This window comes from Doryrhamphus excisus, linkage group LG8, assembly GCF_037039965.1.
Source record: "Doryrhamphus excisus strain RoL-2023G ecotype Guam linkage group LG8, RoL_Dexc_Guam_v1.1, whole genome shotgun sequence".
Classification (NCBI taxonomy): domain Eukaryota; kingdom Metazoa; phylum Chordata; class Actinopteri; order Syngnathiformes; family Syngnathidae; genus Doryrhamphus; species Doryrhamphus excisus.
In genome coordinates this window covers 5,289,352-5,306,506 of record NC_136364.1, presented here as the reverse complement: position 1 = coordinate 5,306,506, position 17,155 = coordinate 5,289,352, and the positions used below count along the sequence as shown (strand labels likewise).

General features: G+C 32.4%; 1 protein-coding gene across 2 annotated transcripts; it reads left to right on the top strand.

Moving 5' to 3' along the window:
- Window positions 1-569: 569 nt before the first annotated feature.
- Window positions 570-16,427, top strand: sgcg (sarcoglycan, gamma). Of its 2 annotated transcripts, XM_058080648.2 has the most exons (9): window positions 570-763; window positions 852-930; window positions 8,093-8,290; window positions 8,445-8,549; window positions 10,250-10,340; window positions 10,457-10,576; window positions 13,282-13,354; window positions 13,429-13,552; window positions 15,016-16,427. In XM_058080648.2, the coding sequence occupies exons 2-9, from the start codon at window positions 928-930 to the stop codon at window positions 15,181-15,183; spliced, it is 882 nt and encodes a 293-aa protein (XP_057936631.2). In that variant the 5' UTR covers window positions 570-763; window positions 852-927; the 3' UTR covers window positions 15,184-16,427. The 2 variants fall into 2 exon arrangements, with proteins under 2 accessions (XP_057936631.2, XP_078648795.1); XM_078792669.1 differs by lacking the exons at window positions 852-930; window positions 15,016-16,427 and having other exon boundaries at window positions 13,429-13,838.
- Window positions 16,428-17,155: the final 728 nt, after the last annotated feature.

Below are 17,155 nucleotides of genomic sequence, written 5' to 3'. Positions count from 1 at the left end.
TTTAATATTTATAAAAAAATTAAAACATAAAATTTAATTTTTGTATTATTTATTATTAATTATTTATTATTAATTTAAAATTTTAATTTTTGAATTTTAACTTTTTTTATTTTTATTTAGTATTTAGTATTTTTCGTTTTTTTAAATCAAGTTTGGTTTGGAAGAAGTCATTGAAACATGCTGTCCCAATACTTTTGATCATGTAGTGCATATAAATGTATTATTTATTATTTTTTCATTTTTATTATTTTTATTTGTTATTTATTATTTCTTATCAAGTCATTGAAACATGCTGTCCCGATACTTTTGCCCATGTAGTGCATATAAAGTGAATATAAATAACGCCTATTTTTTCTTTCAGGGCTCCCTCTATAGGGCAAAACTGACTTAGCAATGCTCGCCTAGCATCAACGCTCGTGCTAAACATGACAATATGATGCGTCTATCACTATAATAGCTAAGTCATATTAACTCATACACGGTATATATTATGATTATATTTCATGTTGCCGAACACATTGGTGTTCCATCCAGTCCCCTCTCTCTCTCTCTCTCCCCTCCCTCCGTGTGGTAGAGTGGGTTGAGTAGGGGCAGTGGGAGCGCCGTCTGGTGTCAGGCGGGTGCATGAGTGGATTTATGGCCCGCAGCTGTTGAGCGGCTGTCAGACGTGTGCAAGCCGGGATCTCCACCGCTGCTTCTGCTGCTTCTGCTGCTTCTGGTCCACACGCTGTCTCATAGAAAGGACCGCCGCTGAGCAAAAACTGTGAGTACTCTTGTATTGTTTTGGGTTTGGGTTTCCTCTCGAAACTACACTGTGACCTTTGACCTCTTTTTTTTTTAAACACCTTGAGCTCTGGCTGGACACAATGTGACCATACATGGGCAGCAATACAGAAATAACTCATCACTACAGCATTGTGGTTTGTTATGGTATGGGATCATGTGTTTCCTCGTGTGTGTGTGTGTGTATACACTATGGTGCCATGTCTAAAATATACTTCATAATACTATTTTTAGATGGAAAGGCAGCAGAGTGGAGTCAAATGACAGACAAGACAGGAAGTTTAGTTTTGTCCTGAATGGATTGGTTTTTTAGTTTTTTTTTTAAGTGATTTTTTTTAAAAAGTAACTTTTGATATAGATTTAATAGCAAAAATTCTCAAAGTTTGTTCAAAATGAACCCATTTCCATAACATTTCATAACATTTCAAGGGATATAAACTCGTAATGTTACGACAATATGTTCTGTAACATTATGAGAATAGTCATAAAGCTACAATGAAATTGTAATATTACAATAAATTTTTAACATTACAGAAATAATAATATAATATAATATAATATAATAATAATATATATAACATAATTAATATAAATAATATTTTTTACCCCCTACAATAATAATGTTATGAATAATATAATAATAATATCAATAATAATATATTATATATATATATAATTAATATAAATAATAAAAATATATTTTTACCCCCAGCAATAATAAATAATGTTATAAATAATAATAATAATATCAATAATAATATAATATAATATATATATATATAATTAATATAAATAATAATAAAATATTTTTACCCCCAGCAATAATAATGTTATAAATAATAATAATAATAATAATATCAATAATAATATATATAATTAATATAAATAATAATAATATAATATAATATTATATATATATAATTAATATAAATAATAATAAAATATTTTTTACCCCAAGCAATAATAAATAATGTTATAAATAATAATAATAATAATATAAATAATAATATAATATAATATAAATAAAAAAGTTTTATAGTTATAACAATTACAGTAAGTTGTAATATGACAATTAAATTGTATTATGGTAATTAACAGAATAATATGTTAATGTTAATTTTATGACATAGTTAACAAAAATACAGTTATAATATGAAGGAAAAAAGCTAAAACCGTTAAGTCGCAGTATTGCATGAAAAAGTTGTAATAGTAAAATAATTACGCTGTAAAAGAATGAAGTTGTAATACTCATTGTACTCATTGTAATGTCACGAGAATCAATGAAATATATATATAAATATATGAAAATGAAGTTGTGAGAATACTTTTGTAACATGATGTAAATAAAACGGCAACAATATGTAAATTTAATCACGCAATAATACAGTGATAATTTGGATCATGTTTGTACACTAAATATCTAATGAAAATGAAGTAATGTAAAAATATTAAAACAATCATCCATAATATTTAAACACCCATGTTTTTCTCTTTTCTGTGTGTTCTAAAGATATACAAATAGATAAAAAAACAGCTCATTAGTACAATGGTAATGGGACGCCAGTAATGTAGTTCGATGGGCGTAACAATGTTAATGTTCACGTCACATGATATATAAATGGAGCTTATTACACGCGGCCCACGGGCCAAATGTGGCCCGCAGGACACTAGTTTGAAAGTTTAATGTTAGTGCGGCCCGCGCAAGTTTGATATGGATGCTGTATGGTATCATGTACCCAGAAAAAATGATTACGTTTGATTCATGTTCATGTTAAAGGTTAAATAACTGTTAATAGTTATCCTCCCTATCCGTGTGGAAGTGGTAAGTTTTTGGCTATTTAAGTTGAAAGGAAATAAGTTGGAGGCTACCGTTTAGGTGGCTAGCTCTCTAGTTTGCGAGTTAGCATGTGTCTCAAGACCCTGCAGTTGCGCAATATGTTGTAAATAAAGAGTATAAACGTGACTATAGTCGTGTTTTGTCATGTCTACAGGGCTCTAATAATGCTTTGGTCCTCCCACCAACTATATGCGGTTTCTTAAGTTTTTATTATTTGCCGTTTTTTTTAATTATTATTATTATATTTATTTATTACTGATGGATTGATTTTCTTTATTCTTGATTTGTTTATTTATTTTTCATCTTATTTTGTGCAGAAAAATAAAAATTAAGATATTTGAGAACAGTGGGATGTTTTATCAGAGCTTTTATTGTAGAAAATCGGAACCAAAGCACTGAAAAAGTTTGTATATTTTTCTGTTTTTAATGATCGGTGATGATTTTGGTTATGATCGGTGTTAATATAAAATAATGTAATGTTTTCACAAAATTATGACAAGTCAAAGTGTCAAAAACATAATATTATAACATGAAAGACAAATCCTAATAAATGTATGATAATGAAGTCATAAATAACGGCATGGGAATAAAAATGATAAAGAAAAAAATATATAAAATATATAATAAAATATATAATATATATGTATATATAAATATATTTATAAAATATATAATATGAAAATATTCTATAAGACTGAAAAAAACCCAAAATGACACGTGGAACAGTCACAATGTTATGAGGTTATAGTTGCAATATAAGGGAATAATGCTGTAAAGTTATGAGAATAAAGTTGTAATATTACAATACATGAGTACAAAACACTGCAAGGATAACAATAAAGCTCTGGTATTAGAAACAAAGTAAGTTTTGAAAGTACACTTAGGAGACTACAGCTGTAATTGTCGAAGAATAATAGTCATAGTCAATAATAGAATAGATATCATGGAATAATAGTCATGTAACTGTAGTATTAATATAAAGAAGATTATTATACGACTATGAGGCGTGGACTTGAGGAAAAAGATTTTCCTTCGAAACGTTTAAACGTTGCATTCCTGGCACCGCACTTTGGCCAGGCTGCCTGGGGAGTGTTTTTGTTTTGTTGCTAGGGAAAAAAGTTGGCTGGTTGCGGCTGAAGGAAGAATGAAAAACGAGCAGCTGGATGAGGCTTTCAAATGAACGTGTTCATTTCCGCTAATTGGATCAAATTCATTAAGGTCATCGTGAGAGCTTTCGTTCTAACACGCGTCATTAACTCGGAGAAGAAGCGTGTTTTATACTTTGGATCAACCCTTGAATCGACTTGTGATGTCTTGAAGTGAAGAAGGTCCACAATATTAGCTAGCAGCAAGTCCAACTCCCAAGTTTCTTCTTTATCATAAGTTCTACAGTTTCTCATAATAGTTTCACCTCATGTATACTCCTTATTCTCTCTCATTCTATCATTTAAAACTTACTTTTCATATTTTTATTTTATTTATCTTTTTAGTTTTTATTTATTTTATTTTATTTTTATTTTATTTTTGTAGTAAATATTTTGACAGAAACAATTGTTTTTATTTTTTTATTCATCTTTTTATTTATTTTAGTTTTATTTTTGTAGTAAATATTTTGACAGAAACAATTGTTTTTTATTTTTATTTTATTCATCTTTTTATTATTTATTTATTTGTTTACTAAATATTTTGACAGAAACAATTGTTTTTATTTTTATTTTATTCATCTCTTTATTTTTATTTGTTTTAGTTTTATTTTCTTTTTTAGTAAATATTTTGACAGAAACAATTGTTTTTTTAATTTTTATTTTATTCATCTTTTTATTTTTTTATTTATTTTAGTTTTATTTTCTTTTTTTTAGTAAATATTTTGACATAAACAATGCATAAACAAATGTTGGATGTAGGTTACAACTACATAAATACAACTTAATTCTTGTAATATGATGAATTTTTCCATATAATTTGAAGTGTATTGTTCTAATACTAATACTAATACTAATACTAATACTTTCATTCTAACACGCGTAACTTGGAGAAGAAGCGTGTTTTATACTTTGGATCAACTTATCAATTGACTTGTGATGTGTTGAAGTGAAGAAGGTCCACAGGGTAGCGGATCATGGCGCAGCCCACGCAGTGGTAATTTGGTCCAGGGCACCACTGTGTGAAGTCAATTAGGTCATTTGTTAGACCGGACTGGGTGGAGATGGGCGTAGCGGTGCCAAAACCTCACTGGCAGGTTTTTCAGAGTGTCAGGCACATTTCAATGCAACCAGTAATCACTATTTAATGTAACCGTGTGAACCAGCGTGTACATTTTCGTATTAATTGTCCAATCACATCTGATGTCAGATGTAATTTTTTTCTCAAGGAGGATAAGGAGGAGATACCTAGAAGATAGGTTCTCCTATTTGAAGATGTAGAGCAGGAATGCTGGTGGAAAACTAGCAAGATGCTAAGATTGTGGCCTCTAATGCATTTAAAGGCAAACGTTCGTTTGATTGGTTAAAATGACACTCGGCTGTATTTTCAACCCTGCCACGCCTTCTCTCCTCCCTCTTTGCCACTTGCGCCAGTGGGAGGGACGGAGGTGTGGGTGCGCAGCGCTGTGCCAGAAAAATTAGAGTCAAAATTAGAGTGCAATTTTATTCTTGTAACATTATGATTTTTTTTTCTTCCTTAAATTGTGTTTTTATTGACATGATCGTATAAGAACGTTTGCTTAATTACATATGACTTCTCATAATATTCTGAGCTTTTCTACATAATTATGACTTTCAAGAGTGCCTTTTTTTCCATGTAAAAAATTATTTCTCATATTTCCAACTTTGTTTTTTTCAGTCGTAATAATGACTTTAATCTTGCATTATTATGTCTTTATACCTTTATTCACATACAATGACGCCTTTCTACATTCTATAAGTAATTAAAATGTATTTTTCTCCATTACTAGTTTTTTAAATTTTATTTATCTTTTTATTTTTTTATTTTATTTTCTTTTTTTAGTAAATATTTTGACAGAAACAATAAATAAAAAAATGTTGGATGTAGGTTACAACTACATAAATACAACTTTATTCTTGTAATATGATGAATTTTTCCATATAATTTGAAGTGTATTGTTCTAATACTAGGATATAGTTGACAATATTAGGTTGTTTTTTTTCATGTTTTTTATTTTTTATTTTATTTATCTTTTTATTTATTTTCCTTTTTTTAGTAAATATTTTGACAGAAACAATTGTTTTTTTCATTTTTATTTTATTCATCTTTTTATTTATTTTAGTTTTATTTTATTTTTCTTAGTAAATATTTGGACAGAAACAATACATAAATAAATGTTGGATGTAGGTTACAACTACATAAATACAACTTTATTCTTGTAATATGATGAATTTTTCCATATAATTTGAAGTGTATTGTTCTAATACTAGGATATAGTTGACAATATTAGGTTGTTTTCATCTGACACTCTGATACTGTAGTTTTACCTGTAGTTCCGTGTGTTTTATGTACTTCCTGTATAAGCATGCAAGTCCTTTTGTGTGCATCCTGCTTCCTAATGCGGGGGAATGAATACAAGGTAAGACGCGTTCCTTTGCGGCAGTCCTTTGGCACTCTGCTTGTCGTCATGGCGTCCAAACGCTGAGACAGTGCTGACTGGAGGCCATGCTGCAGGCAGCTGCAGATGGAGCTCCATCTGCCTTGGTGTCAGCAAACTGCTTCTTCTCGATGCTGTTGATGCCGCACTCGGCTTGATGTTGCATCTCAGGAGGCTTCATCATTGATCTACCATAAAACATTTTATACTTATTCTATTTTTCTTTTTGTGCTTCACTGCTGGAAGAGCAGTCAAGTTTTCCGCTAGCATTATGAATCATATGTGCACTTTGTGTGTGTGTGTGTGTGTGTTGTGTGAATGAATAAAATACCATAAACAAATCATGGCATAATTATGGCTAATTTTATGATTTGTGCATAAAATTAAAAATTAAAAATTAAAAATTAAAAATTAAAAATTAAAAATTAAAAATTAAAAATTAAAAAAACAAACCTTAAACTGTATTATGGAAAGCAGGAAGTGAACAAATGTAACAGTTAGTGATTGTAAAAGTACCAGATGGAGGGGTAGGATTTAATAAGCTTTGCTTCTTCCTACTCCTTTTGGACATGTGGAACTGGGAACTGATTATGGGATGCACTCAATTGGAATCTGATGCATGTTCAAATGAAATTAAACCATTAAATGAGGCTGATTTTCAAAATAAACCATCAAAATAAATCATAAATCAGTTATAATTCCATTATTATTCAGACTTTTTCTTTCCAAAATTTTTTTGCATATTTATGTCATTTTATGATATAGAGTGTATTAACAGTATGTAGGTATGTGTAGTCATTTTTACATAGCTACATTATGTGTGTGATTATTTTTTTCCCAATGTAATTTGGATTTTTCCTAAAAAAAAATCATGCAATTTGATGAAATGATTAACACTCCTAAATGTCATAACTTTTTAACGTCTCCTAAGATAGATTAGTGCCGCATTGAAAAAAAATCAGCAGTATATTTACAATAAAAAATTTATGAAACAAATAAGTGCCTCTGCTGTTTGATACAAAGCCATTTTTAAGTCATTATTAATGCAGTTTTTCTCTATTAAAATATATTAAATTATTATTTATTTGTTTATTTTATTAACATGTACTTATTTTATTTATTTCATATTTAAAAAGCATTAGCATTAATAAACAAATTTATGTAAATATTATTTTATTTATTTCTCTATGCATTTAATTTATTTATTATCTTTAAGTATTTTTTCATTTTATTTTGTAATTGTTATTTTTATATTTTAATATATGCATTAATTTATTGATTTATTGTATTATTGGGTATTTTTGTTATTTTAAAAAAAACTGCCTCTGTTGTTTGCTATGAAGACATTTTTAAAGTCATTATTAATGCAGTTTGTCTCTATTAAAATATATAAAATTATGATTTATTTTATTAATGTATGTACTTATTTTATATATTTCATATTTAAAAAATCAATAATTAGTACTAATAAACATTTTATGCAAATATGTTATTTTATTTATTTCTCTATGCATTTAATTAATTTATTTATTATCTTACTTTCTTTAAGTATTTTTTCATTTTATTTGTAATAATTATTTTTATATTTTAATATATGCATTAATTTATTGTTTTATTGTATTATTGGGTATTTTTGTTATTTCTTTTAAAAAATCAGCCGCAAATTTACAATAAAAAATTTGTAAAAAACATTTTTTTGGCCCGACTTTATTCCCCTAATATTATGTCAATATACTACATATATAATGTAAATGTACACCTTTATTCTCTAAATCTCAGATGATACATTTTTCAATGTGGCCCTAAAACATCCCTAAAGTGTGTTTCTAATTTTATTTTTGCAACATAAAAAATACTGCTCTTTGTACCAGATGGCGGCGGAGCAGTACATCAGTACCACCACAGAGGGCAGCAATGTGCCGAGACCGGTGCCTGAGCACGTCTACAAGATTGGCATCTACGGCTGGAGGAAACGCTGCCTTTACCTCTTCGTGCTGCTACTTATTGTCATCCTGGTGGTCAACCTGGCTCTCACCATCTGGATCTTCAGGGTCATGTGGTTCAACTCGGTGCGTATGGTTTAGTCTCACTTGCTGTTTCCTTGCCCAAACTGTGGTCGAAAGGACAGGGAGAGTCGTAAGAACCACACGTTATTTGGCAGTACAAGTTGCTCTACGTTCAAGTGTTGCATTCAAGTACCTACTAGGTTTTTTGTGACCTCAGGAAGGGATGGGCCTCCTGCAAGTCCACTCTGACGGTGTCAAGCTGGAGGACGGCGAATCCGAGTTCCTGCTGCCCCTCTACGCCGAGGAGATCCACTCCAGACAAGTCCGTCAATTTGTTCTTTTCCCTGCTAATTAAGCCATCTTAGTCGACTTGTCATTATTCCCGCTTTGTTTAACCAAGACCTCCCGTTTAATCGGATAAATCTGGGCATCCTGTCATCATCTCTGGTTTCTGGAAAACTTTTTCTTCGCCGCTGCCGAGTTATGTCTCACTTTAACCATTTTCACGCCGCACACGTGCTCATGCAGCGAGCTTCCCCGTTAACCTCAAGGATGTTTGTGGTGGGAAAAGATGCCTTATGGATTCCCCGCTAGCAGCACATGGGAACACTTTGCAGCTCCTTCTTACCGCCTTTTCCCACACATTCATTACGACATTCCAAATTTAGCGTCAACTTTATATCGCAACGTCTGTGTATTTTTTTTAATTACACTGATCAGCTAGCATGGCGCTCAAGCCGTTATTATAAATATTTGGAGGATGTCTGGTGGGATACCTTGTGGTTGTGTACAGCCACACTTTTGTAGTTTTGACAAGTAAATTTTTGTTCATTAACAATAACTAATTGCTTTTTTTCTTGCTTTTCATACTTCCTCGTTTGTTCCCATGAAACAATTAACCGCCTCTGCTGTTTGTGACAAAGATGTTTTTAAAGTCATTATTAATAGTTTTTCTCTATTAAAATATATAAAATTAGGATTTGTTTATTTTATTAACATATGTACTTATTTTATTTATTTCATATTCAAAAAATCAATAATTAGCATTAATAAAAAATTATGCAAATATTTTATATTTTTCTCTATGCATTTAATTAATTAATTTATTATCTTACTTTAAGTATTTTTCATTTTATTTTGTAATCATTATTTTTATATTTTAATACATGCATTCATTTATTGTTTTATTGATTTATTGTATTATTGGGTATTTTTGTTATTTTTTTTAAATCAGTCGTAAATTTACAATTAAAAAATGTATGAAATAACTGCCTCTGCTGTTTGCTACGAAGATATTTTAAAAAATCAATAATTAGCATTCATAAAAAGTGTATGCAAATATTTTATTTTTTTCTCTATGCATTTAATTAATTTATTTATTATCTTTAAGAATTTTTCATTTTATTTAGTAATCATTATTTTTACATTTTAATATATACATTAATGTATTGTTTTATTGTATTATTGGGTATTTTTGTTATTTTTTTTTTTAAATCAGCCGTAAATTTACAATAAAAAAATTATGAAGCAAATAACTGCATCTGCTGTTTGCTACGATTAATAAAAAATGTATGCAAATATTTTATTTTTTTCTCAATGTATTTAATTAATTCATTTATTATCTTAATAATTAAGTATTTTTCATTTTATTTTGCAATCATTATTTTTATATTTTAATACATGCATTAATTTATTGTTTTATTGTATTATTGGGTATTTTTTGTTATTTATTTTATTCATGTATTAATTTTATTTAAAAAATCATTAAAGTATTTTTTAATTAAAAAAACATTTGTATTTAATGTTTTTATTCGATTTTTGTATGCATGTATTCATTCATTTTTATTTTACTTGTTTGGTTATTTATATTATTTATGCCTTTATTTTTTATGTATTGTATTTATTATTTTTGTAGTTATGTCAACTTAAGTTTACCACAATGGCTCACAAATAAAATATAATAATACGCTAGATAAAAATGATGGTGTAGTGTTGCTTTAAGACTATATTTTTGTCTTCCAGGATTCTCCTCTTCTTATACACTCGGAAACAGAAAATATTTCTCTCAACGCCCGAGACGAAAATGGGAACGTGACAGGCAGAATGTCTGTGGGTAAGACACGCCCGTCATCAAGTACTTCTACTACTTCAATGTACATCAACAGCAATACATAAGCTAACAACAACAGGACAGTGAGGCTGCCGTTGTAATGTTTACCATCTGTGCAGGTCCAAAACAGGCTGAGGGCCACACTGCAGACATGATCCTCAGCTCCCAAACTGGCGACATGCTGTTCAGTGCGGACGGAAAACAGGCCGTGATTGGACCCGACAAACTACGCATCACAGGTACAAATACATTTCCGAAAGAGTGACAGGAGTTGAACATCTGCTGTGCTCCAAGCAGTCCAAGCGGAAGCCAGACTGATCAAATGTACTTAAGGTTTTTCTGATCGCCGTATGAAACTTCTAAACTTGACATTTCACTACTTCCTGAATTTGAAATGTAGTTCATTAACAATAAATTAGCCGTAGCGTTCAATCGATAAGTTCAGATGAAAGTTGATGACACGCAGTCATCAGATAGTACCTCAGCAGGGGTATTTAAAGTCCGGCTTGTTTTTTATTTTGTAGTACATGTGGCATCTTATATTGGTGGGATTTGTTTAGTTTAAGAAACAAACGGTTAATGAATTTAGGCAGATATTATTATATCTTATATGTCTTATTATATCTTAATTTTCCCATTTTTTTTGCGCATAATGCGGCCAAAATTGCAAAAACGAGCCCCACCACGTTACACCGCAGGAACCATGACATTCTGGAGTAGAACAGTGTTTATTTTGTGGAAAGGTTCGTGTAACCATGGTGACGCGATTAACGAAAATGTTCAAAAATAGGCCACTAGATTAGCTATACCTGTTCTATTTTTAGAAACACCACCAGTGATGGGAATAACGTTGTTACTTTTTTCAGTAACGGGTAATCTAACTAATTACTCTGTTACCATTACCGTTACCGACACCCCGATACCGCACGTTACTAAAAATAAGAAGTAACTATAACTAATTACTTTTTTAAAGTAACTTGCCCAAAAAAACAAGAATGTACAGACTTTTCACAGCCTCGTAGCTCAGCCGTACACTCACGTAGAAACGTGATTAATGGCTCATTTTTTAGACAAATTTCTCAACTTTTTTAATTAATTCATTCATTTTTGTTGGATGTTTAGTTATGACTCTATTTTCATCAGAAGGAAGTGTGCGCAGGGCGTCTCGCACTCTAATGCTAGAGTGTCAGTGGCTGAAAAATGACTGTTTTTTTTTGCAAACAACTCCTCCTCCCGGACACACCATTTGAGCTAGCTTGATTTATTTTGGTGAAAACGTAGGAATCTTTGCCCCCTTTCCAAAAATATCCCACTTATGGCTGACAGATGTACGGATTTCCTTCTGTGGCCCCTAGAAGCGACAAAAGTCAAGAAATTCTCCCATTGACTCCCATGTTAAAGTTATCGAAATCTTGTATTTTCTATGTTTTCGACTCGTCCTATTGCGGTCGATTTTCGATACCAATTTGCAAAACAAGCAGATGTGACGCCCCAACCCTTGGGCTACTCACGGTTGTCTTGAGGCACATATAAACAAACATTCCCATCCACATTCATACCTATGGACAATTTGGAGTCGCCAATTAACCTAGCATGTTTTTGGAATGTGGGAGGAAACCGGAGTACCCGGAGAAAACCCACGCATGCACGGAGAGAACATGTAAACTCCACATAGAGACGGCAGAGGGTGGAATTGAACTCGGGTCTCCTAGCTGTGAGGCCTGTGAGCTAAAAACCACAAAATAACTTTTTTTTTTGCAAACAACTCCTCCTGGATACACCATTTTAGCTAGCTTGATTTATTTTGGTGAAAACGTAGGAATCTTCGCCCCCTTTCCAAAAATGTCCCACTTATGGCTGACAGATGTACGGATTTCCTTCTGTGGCCCCGAGAAGTGACAAAAGTCAAGAAATTCTCCCATTGACTCCCATGTTAAAGACGCCGGCTTTTGTTTATCAAACTCTTCAATTTTTTTGAACGTAAAAATTTACGTTTTTAACTCGTCCTATTGCGGTCATTTCTCGATACTGATTTGCAAAACAAGCAGATCTATGCTAAGCCCCAACCCTTGGGTCACTCACGGTTGTCTTGTGGCACATATAGACAAACAACCATTCACACTCACATTCATACCTATGGACAATTTGGAGTCACCAATTAACCTAGCATGTTTTTGGAATGTGAGAGGAAATCGGAGTGCCCGGAGAAAACCCATGCATGCAAGGGGCACAGGGTGGGATTGAACTCGGGTTTCCTAGCTGAGAGGCCTGTGTGCTAACCAGTCGCCCGCCGTGCAGACTTTCTAGTTATTATTATTATTATTATCCACTAGTAAGCATCATCAGTATTTGTCAGGAAAATTTGTCAGCCAAAAATCAGTATGCGGATCAAAAATATCCGCTATGGCGACTAGGGTTACGCTATGCTAGAGTCCATAATTAATTTGATAATTTAACTTTAACTAATAATTATTATTATTATATTATAATATTATTCTATTATTGATAATTTAACTTTTTTTAATTCAACTAGTTATATTTTGGAAGATTTAGTGACCTGTACTGAGGCCACTTGTTGCTAGGCAGATTTCATAAGGCTCAATCAAATACTTGTAATAATGTCTTGGCCACACCCATTAACATTAGACAGACCATCAGTTTATCACAGGGCACATATAAACAAACAACCATTCACATCACATTTATACCGATATTTTAGATATTTATATCTATTTTAGAGTCGCTAATTAATCTACAATGCATGTTTTTGGAATGTGGGAGGAAAACCGGAACACACGCGCACGAGGAGGACTTGCTAACCACTTAACAGTACGGCTAAAAATAAACACTTTCTAGCGAATATTAAAATCCATTTCAGGAACAATAGTGTCATCTGGTGGTTGGTTTGAAGACTAACCCATGTAGTTTATGTATCCGTGATCAGGTCTCGAAGGAGCTTTGTTCCAACATTCAGTGGAGGTTCCTCTACTCAAGTCCGAACTCCTGAAAGACCTGAGGTGATATCGTCAGCCATCTTGTTGTCATCGTCGTCCGGAGTGAAACAACGCAGCGTTTCTTTGTTCCTCCTCAGGTTGGAGTCTCCCACTCGCTCGCTCACTATGGACGCCCCAAAAGGAGTTCACCTCAAAGCCTTGGCGGGAAACATTGAAGCCGCATCCAACATGGACGTTGTCCTGCAGTCCAGTGTTGGACTGGTAAGAACAAGACTGGTCATTAACTTGCCAACGCTCCACATAAGCGGCCGCGAACTTTTATTTGGGATTTCCGACTTCCTGTGTCCACCGGAAGTGGGTGTAACAGTAAAAAAACGGCCGTATCTTCGGAACCGAAAGTCGTACAGAGTCGCAGGTGGTTTCAACCGAAAGCTCGTGGCCGAATTGGGGTAAGGCTGTGTTCGGGTGTTCGGGTGTTATTTGCAAAAAACATCGTCGTTTGAGATGACATTGTTGGAACACAAGTACAAAAATAGCAGTACATGAGAGTGACCACTAGATGGCAGTAGAGTTAGAGTTAGTGTCAGAGCTTGAGATTAATAAAAAAAAAAAACAGGTCTTTCTCCTTCCACAATTAACTCAAGAGTGACCAATTCATCCTCCACTGCTCCTCCACGACTCCTCTACTACTAATGAAAAAAAATCATCATTTCATATTCCAAGTATTCCTAAAAAAAACATGTTTTTTTATATCATGCCATTCACATTTTTAACTTACCTTTTATACATTTTAAGAAATTTTAAGAAATCTTCCATAAGTGGGTCAAAAATGACCCGGTCAGGTTGTTTTCTTGAAATATCTTTGTAATGAAAAATTATTTCATATTCTAGGTATTCCTCAAAAATCATATTTTTCATATCATGCCATTCACATTTTTAACTTATCTTTTATACATTTTAAGAAATTTTAGTTTTTGTGTTACTACCCCAACCTTCCATAAGTGGGTCAAAAATGACCCGGTCAGGTTGTTTTCTTGAAATATCTTAATATTTAAAAATTTTTATCATTTCATATTCCAGGTATTCCTCAAAAAACCTGTTTTTGATATCATGCCGTTCACATTTTTAACTTACCTTTTATACATTTTAAGAAATTTTAAGAAATCTTCCATAAGTGGGTCAAAAATGACCCGGTCAGGTTGTTTTCTTGAAATATCTTTGTAATTAAATTTTTTTATCATTTCATATTCCAGGTATTCCTCAAAAAACATATTTTGATATCATGCCATTGACATTTTTAACTTCCCTTTATGCAACACACAATGGATCCTCCCATTTTCTATTGTTGTACGGGGTCATTTTCTTTTTCAAAGATGTAAAAAAGTTAAAAATGAAGATGTTTCTAACATGAAATCATTCTTGTGTGGTCCTAAATATAATACTAAATATCATACAAGTGATTATTCCTAACCAAAATGGCAAAATTGTCATAAAAAGGCATTGATTGTAGTATGGGTGATTTTTGATCCACTTATGGAAGAGTGTAGGGTCCAGTCACTCGTGCATCGAAGGGTTAATGTGTAAAAACAGTTTTACAGTTTTAGGTGCATCCACGCATTTTTTGTAAATAGTCAAATAATCTCATTTAAGTGGTGTTAATTTGCTTTGTAGGAATGTAAAGTAAGACACTAACTGCTGTCATTTATGCCCCCCCCCCCTCACAGTTGGTGCTGGATGCAGAGACGGTGCGCATGCCCAGTCTGCCCCAAAGCCAAGGCGGAGTTTCGGGCAACGCTCAGGGTCTCTACGAGGTCTGCGTCTGTCCCAGCGGGAAACTCTTCCTTTCCAAGGCGGGCGTCACTTCCACTTGCAGCGACAACCAGGAATGCTAAGATTTGATTTGTTGTTTTATGAAACGCTTCAGTGTGAGTGGACCTCCTACCAGCAGGGGGGGGGGGGGACATCATGTTGTCATGGCTGGGCAATGAGGAGCTGCTGTAACAGCTTACATCCTATGCAATATGTCTTGTGGTGCAATACGTAATACGTCAAAGCCACACAAAAATATGACACAAGAATAATTTATGTATGTTTGTTATTTAGTGTGGAAAACGATAAATGTATTAACCTTTAACCCTTTGATGCACGAGTGACTGGACCCTACACTCTTCCATAAGTGGATCAAAAATCACCCATACTAGAATCAATGCCTTTTTATGACAATTTAGCCATTTTGGTTAGGAATAATCACTTGTATGATATTTAGTATTATATTTAGGACCACACAAGAATGATTTCATGTTAGAAACATCTTCATTTTTCACTTTTTTACATCTTTGAAAAAGAAAATGACCCCGTACAACAATAGAAAATGGGAGGATCCATTGTGTGTTGCATAAAGGGAAGTTAAAAATGTGAATGGCATGATATCAAAAATATGATTTTGGAGGAATACCTGGAATATGAAATGATAAAAAATTGTCATTACGAAGATATTTCAAGAAAACAACCTGACCGGGTCATTTTTGACCCACTTATGGAAGGTTGGGGTAGTAACACAAAAAAAAAATTTCTTAAAATGCATAAAAGGTAAGTTAAAAATGTGATATGATAGCAAAAACATGTTTTTTTTAGGAATACCTGGAATATGAAATGATAAAAAATTTTCATTCCAAAGATATTTCAAGAAAACAACCTGACCGGGTCATTTTTGACCCACTTAAGCATCTAAGGGTTAATATGAGACAATACTGGATATCAGACCAGCCTTGTTTTGGATTTAAAACATATTTTTCTTATATTGGCGTCAATGCAATAACACCGCTTTTGTGTTGTGAATATTATATTTTTTTCTAAAGGCACATGTATCATCGAATTTTACGATGCAAGGGTACCTAATGTTGATATGTTTTTTTTAAAATCAGTTGGGTGTCTATGTGTGTTATTACGGTATTTTATTTATCAAGCTTTTGTGCATCGCACTGTAAAAAAAAAAGATGATGTGGTTGTTTAATAAACTTTGTGTTATTCTTGTACACTCCACCAGTTTTTCCACGTAGTATTACATAACATTCAGTAGTACAACTTTCGGGTGTTTACTAATCAAAAAGTCACATAAAAAATCACTTCACACACATCCGTATTTACCACTGAAATAAAAAATGATTAATATAAAATATGACGTATTTTTTAATGATTAGCAACTTATGGTGACATGATCTACATTAAAAAAAAACATTTAAAAGCACAAATGGTTGTGATTTCCCACAAATACGACGATAAATGTGAGAATTTGTAGGAACTTGAAGACTGAATGGTAAATGTTGTTGCTAACTCCTCAGTAAGATAGCTAGCTATTGGCTGTCCTAGTCGTACCGGGATGACATCATCAGCTAATTTGCATATCATATGTAAATATGTTGTGGGAAAAAAATATGAATTTCCACCCAACTTTCGCTACGTGAGGCAAACCATAATCAGAATTGTGTCTTCTACGTTCACATAGTCACATCTCGTCAGTATTTTTAACCCTCATTTGTTTCTCTGCGGGCTTCGTACACTTAAGCTATATATTTTTTATTAATATTGATAACACTAATTGATTGAATATATGTATTTTGTGTCATGTTCCTTGTCAGTGTTTTTGTTCTTTGGTATTTGTTGAGGAATTCTAAATCAAATTCTTAGCAAAGATAACTTCATAGCAGTCTGCTTTCTTTGCTCTCTTGCGCCCTCTTGTGAATGCAAAGGGGTTTACATATACAGAACAGTATAGTTCATTTGGTTATACTGTATATTAGTTATATCATTTATAGTATAATGTCGTTTTTTAAGAGACATTTCTTAACTAAGAGAATTCATTTA

Bases quoted from the DNA above. Each gene is read 5' to 3' on its own strand.
- sgcg (XM_078792669.1), top strand. From the start codon at position 8,093: ATGGCGGCGGAGCAGTACATCAGTACCACCACAGAGGGCAGCAATGTG. The intron at 8,291-8,444 runs GTGCGTATGGTT...TTGTGACCTCAG, and splicing joins GGGTCATGTGGTTCAACTCG to GAAGGGATGGGCCTCCTGCA. The intron at 13,355-13,428 runs GTGATATCGTCA...GTTCCTCCTCAG, and splicing joins GAACTCCTGAAAGACCTGAG to GTTGGAGTCTCCCACTCGCT.